The sequence below is a fragment of the Xiphias gladius genome, unplaced genomic scaffold, assembly GCF_016859285.1.
Source record: "Xiphias gladius isolate SHS-SW01 ecotype Sanya breed wild unplaced genomic scaffold, ASM1685928v1 HiC_scaffold_1233, whole genome shotgun sequence".
In the NCBI taxonomy this organism is placed as follows: Eukaryota; Metazoa; Chordata; class Actinopteri; order Istiophoriformes; family Xiphiidae; genus Xiphias; species Xiphias gladius.
This window is the reverse complement of record NW_024401539.1, coordinates 1-5,000: the sequence shown is the minus strand read 5'-3', so window position 1 is coordinate 5,000 and position 5,000 is coordinate 1. Positions and strand designations below refer to the sequence as shown.

Sequence of the window (5,000 nt, the reverse complement as noted above, 5' to 3'; positions counted from 1 at the left end):
CCTTGAAATGCCATTCTGGAAAATGAGAGAAGAGAGGAAGAGTAAATGTGCTTATGTGCCTGCCCTACAATGTATGCGTTTGAGCGTTTTGGCAGATGTGGGTGTGTGTCTACAGAAGTGCATCCAGGTCCAGTTCTGGCAGAGGCTCCTTCCAATAAGAGAAACTGCTGTACTCAGGACAGTCAAAAGCAGAGGACGTGCTGCCCTCGGCAGAGAGCACGGGGAAGAAATGTTCCACCAATTCGCTGAGGTGGCTGTAACTGCAAAACAAACAAACACAAACACACAAACACACAAACACACACACACACACACACACACACACACATACACACACACAATTGTATAAAAGTGACTTAGAATGATCTGAACTTGTACTTCGAAAAAAAAATTAATAAATTAAAATGTGGAAACCGTCTATATATTCCCTGTAATATCATTAAATCTCCACATTCTGTTACACACTTACGAGGACTTGTTGCCTTTAGTCTTCTCCTGGATGAGCTCTCCTTTTGGGTTGACAGTAAATATCCTGGTGTCAGGCACTCCAACCTGCTTATAGGCATAAGCATCCTGTAAAAGCAAGGGCAGCAACATAACACAGTTACAGAGAGGATCTTCAGTGCCACTTTAACCTCTGCAGTATCAATGTACTTTGGCAATTATAGCAATTATAGCTAATTCATAATTATAAATCCTTAGCCAATGTTTACTTTATTTCAACAAGCAAACCCCAGACTTTCACATTTGTCACACTTCATCTCTACCTGCTGGGGTGTATGCCAGGATGTGTGCGATGATGTACCTTTTTCCTAAAATGCATGATCTCCTGTGATTATATACAAACCCAGGATTTTGACTGAGGCTAAAATCGACAAAGACCAAACAATGCAATTTAGCACCCCTGGAAAACCTTGACTTAAAACAGACTTGCTGCTGAAGACTACTGCCATTCTGCGGCATTGCTTACATTAGTCCTGTTGCCGAAGGCCGCGTAGAAGGGCTGTCTCTGCGGGTTGAACAGGTCCCTAATGTCACTCAGACAGGCAACTTTAAACACCTCCGGCTTCTTCTCTATCACCTCTCTGCACAGGTTAGGATGGACAGTTAAGGGTCAAAAGGGTTATCTGTTCAAATTTTTGTCTCCTTGCACACATATACACTTCCTATAATGTAGCAGCTGAGCATTACCTATGGCTCTTTGACATAGAGGGGTGTCCACCAGAGGTACTGAGCAGTACTGACTATTCTGTACATTGATTTTCATTGTATTGTATTTGATGAGAAAGCAACTGAAATTAAATCCTACATCCTGTTAATTACTGTGAAACAGAACACTCTGTAACACAAACACACCATCTTAGATGGACATTGGCTGTAAAGTAGATTAGTGGTATGTATTTGTTACCTGTGTAGTGCTGAAAAGAGGCTACTGGGAGCCAGCAGTACAGGGCCTTTAGGAAGGACAGTGCCTCTGTCATTGACCCATTGCAGGTAGTCCTTAGTGATGGCAGCCATACCTATAGCCCGTGCTGAACAATACAGGAACTTATAGCCATTTCTGCAAGGAAAGGGACACCCACGTTTGCATTTTGGTTTAACATAATTCAAATTACAAAAATGTGTTTTCCAGTTCTGCTTGTATTTGAGTTGACCTGTAGCATTAAAGCTCTTGAATACTTTCATAGACTCGGTCAACAACATACGTACTGCATCCCATTTCTCCAGATTTCGTGCGACAAAAGATTAGCACTTCAAATAGAGATCCATCTTTTTTCAATTAATTGAACACCTGAACTCGTTTTAAAAGCGCAACATAAGACATATGAAATTGAGGACGACCAGGGAAACATCTGGCAATGCAGATTAGACGGTCAGCTGCAACTAGAATGACACCAGAATGAAATTTTCAGCAGGAGATGAATTTGATTGGTTCTTGCGTGTCTTGGTGTGACTAATGTGAGTGAAAGTTCAGTAAAATAAACTGGTAAAAAAGAAGAATAGATCAGAAAAACCTATTAAAACACAAAGATGTTTTTTGTTCTTTTGACTGCTGACAATGTTTTCAGGAAAGTAATTTCACATACTGGTGTATATTGTGGTAGAGTTTGGCAATGCCTTTGTGTGTCCAGTCTTTCCCAAACTGAGGCAGAATGTGTCCCAGAGCATCAGACCTGCAAGAGACAGAAAGTGAAGCCTAATCATAATAGTGTGACAAAGCGAGTTCTCACCTACAGTGTATCCTTCTTAATAAGTAGGACGTCTGTATGAATTGCTGTGTATCTAATTGTCTACTGGACCATTTATATGCAATAGCTTGCAAGGACACATGGTTGTTTTTACTTGGTGATGGTGCCGTCTATGTCCGATATGATGACTCGGTCGTCCCAGTTCCACAGGTAGATGGTGGCCTCGCAGCGACAGGTGCCTTGGTATTGTGTGGTCACACTGAACACCACCTTGTTGGCTCCCTCACGCAGGTTTAAGTGCTCCTGGGTGTGGGAGAGGGGAGAGTTAGATGTGCGTTCAGTGCGCAAATTTTTAAACCTCTAAAAATGTTTGATAGAATAAAGTTTCTTTTTCTTTTATGTGGATGTATGAATGTGAATGCATCTTTTACTATCTGTTTAGAGGTCAGGCGTAGTGATTTGCGGTACATCTGGCTGATACACTGAGTGGCGCTAAGGGTTTCTGTTGATAGGCTGGAAGGAATGATGGCTTTTCGGCCGAGCCCCGCCGCCTCATCACTCTCAATGTCATCCAGCGTGGCTCTGGGGAAACGACACACATGATTTAGATTGAATTATGTTTCTTTTTTGAATTATTGTTAATTATTAATAACTCGGAGATACTGAAAAATAAAAGGATTTAGTTATTTGTACAGGAAAATTAAAATAAAACATTAATCATGCTTATCTGTATCATTTATTGGCCATCAGGTATCTTAAGCTTTAACTCTGTCAAATATTGACATAGCAACTCATAGTTTACAATTAAGTGGACAACTGCTTATAAATGTCATGAAAATTGTTATTGAGAGTATTTACTGAGTAATGTACTAAATGGCTAAGGCTTTGGTGTACCCTGGAGGCCCAAAGGTAAACTACATGATGAGAGTTTGAATTGATCCAGAAAATGTCTTTTTCAATTAAAAGAATCTAATAAGGATAATTTACCCCCACTTCATTAGTTATATTGTTGGGGTGCCTATATGAGGAGGCTCTCCAGCAACCAGACTCAATGTCTTTAAGTACGCTCAGACACAAGAAAGCAGTGGAACAGCTGAGGATCAGCAGGATCAGCTGAGACTGGTCCAACTGCAACAGAACATACAAGGTCATTCACTTGTGTTAGGTAATTTTTAGTGAGGTGACTTACTTTACTGTGGAAGAAACACTGACCAGTGGCTCCTCTTGCTCCTCCTTTGAGCATTTTTGCTGAAATACAAGAATTTACATTATCAGCAACACTGTAAAGCCATACAGTGACCAGTTGCTTCTGATCTAAACCCTTAAGCGCATCCATCTCTACCACCCTTATTCCTCTTTAGACCAACCTCAGCTAACAAGGCCACTTCTGAAAAACCCTGTTAAACTCAACGAATGGATAACTGTGTGTGATTATTGCAGGTCCAAACATGTAACATTTATTTCCATGGTGGCGCACCATCATAGCCATTAACAGGAGTTCCTAAGTAGCTACCTGGTTACTGTCCATGTCTCTTCTCCTCCAGGAGAACCACCAGCGTCCAGACTTTTTGGGCATCTTGTCCTTCACCAGCCGCTCTATCGTACTCTATATGAAACACACCAAAAAGAGTACAATGATTATATCAATCCTTTCATCATAGTCACCACCTAAGTGAGATTTTGTCTTAGTTATGCTTTGAACTCAATTTATCTTTGTAACTGGACATGAAGGAAGCCCAATTAGTTAACATTATTGGAGTCTGGTTTAGAAACAATAAAATACCTTGGGTAGATTTTTCTGGAAAGTTGTCATTGACAAGACCATCGGAGCAGCCACTGCCCAGTTATAATAGCTGTGGAAGATGAAAGCCAATTGATGAACAAACATGGAGATAAACTCACACTTCATGAGACACTGTTGTAAATGGTAATTTTAGAAATACGTTATTATTATTTTTAATCTTACTTGGAGTTGATGCAGATGACAAGACTTGGATCCTCAATGATCCCGGGATTGCTGACAAAATCCTGGTACGTCACAATGTGCTCCATAAATGTTTCTGGAGTAAGAACAAAAGCAACATGGTGAATGATTTAACTCCACTGCCCATTCCCTCATGTGCTAGCACATACAGTTCTGCACACACAGAAAACCACTTTACCCTTGGTGATTTGGCTGGTGTCGCCCTCTTGTCCACAGAGGGACATGCTGATGTCCATGTTGTAGGAGGTGGAATCTGACAGGTACTCTGTGCCGCTGTCCATGGCCCCGCTGCCCACTGACTGAGGTGACTGGCTCCCTGAGCATGAGCCCTGCTCTGCCCCATGCTGAGGCGCTCCCTCTGTCTCACTTTAGGAACACCAGACACGCACAATCATTTCATTTCAATTATTCTCAATTACAAAAAGAAACATTTAATAGAAACCGCAGCACAATTACCGGGTTACTGGGCTGTTTCAGTGGAAATCAATCACTGCGGACACTGTGGCAATTAGTGACATTACTAAATATGTGCCTTTCAATTAATTTGTCTCTAAATGTTCAAACGCCACACAAATTTCAGCTTGCCTAGTTCATAATATGGTTTCAAAGATCATTAAAAAACAAGCCCCTCAGTTTATTTTGGGAAGAGTATCCATATGTTTCTTCTTACCCCTTGGGGAAGTAGAGTGCAGCCACTTCTGGGCCCAGTGAGGTCAGATCATCCAAGTAAATATCTGTTGGTCCTAGATGGTGATTACGTTTACCTACAACAGAATGACACAAAAACAATTGGTAAACAGTGACATAAACCGACAAAGATATTTTTT

General features: G+C 41.1%; 1 protein-coding gene across 1 annotated transcript; it reads right to left on the bottom strand.

Annotated features, from left to right (window-relative positions):
• Positions 1 to 6: 6 nt before the first annotated feature.
• Positions 7 to 4,941, bottom strand: LOC120787178 (phosphatidate phosphatase LPIN2-like; the record flags this gene model as incomplete). Its single annotated transcript, XM_040122873.1, has 13 exons — positions 7 to 260; positions 470 to 573; positions 971 to 1,085; positions 1,409 to 1,561; positions 2,088 to 2,174; positions 2,344 to 2,492; positions 2,621 to 2,771; positions 3,379 to 3,437; positions 3,703 to 3,795; positions 3,973 to 4,042; positions 4,156 to 4,249; positions 4,352 to 4,539; positions 4,844 to 4,941. Coding segments are annotated over 13 exons (1,512 nt in total), but the record flags the coding sequence as incomplete, so codon positions are not given.
• Positions 4,942 to 5,000: the final 59 nt, after the last annotated feature.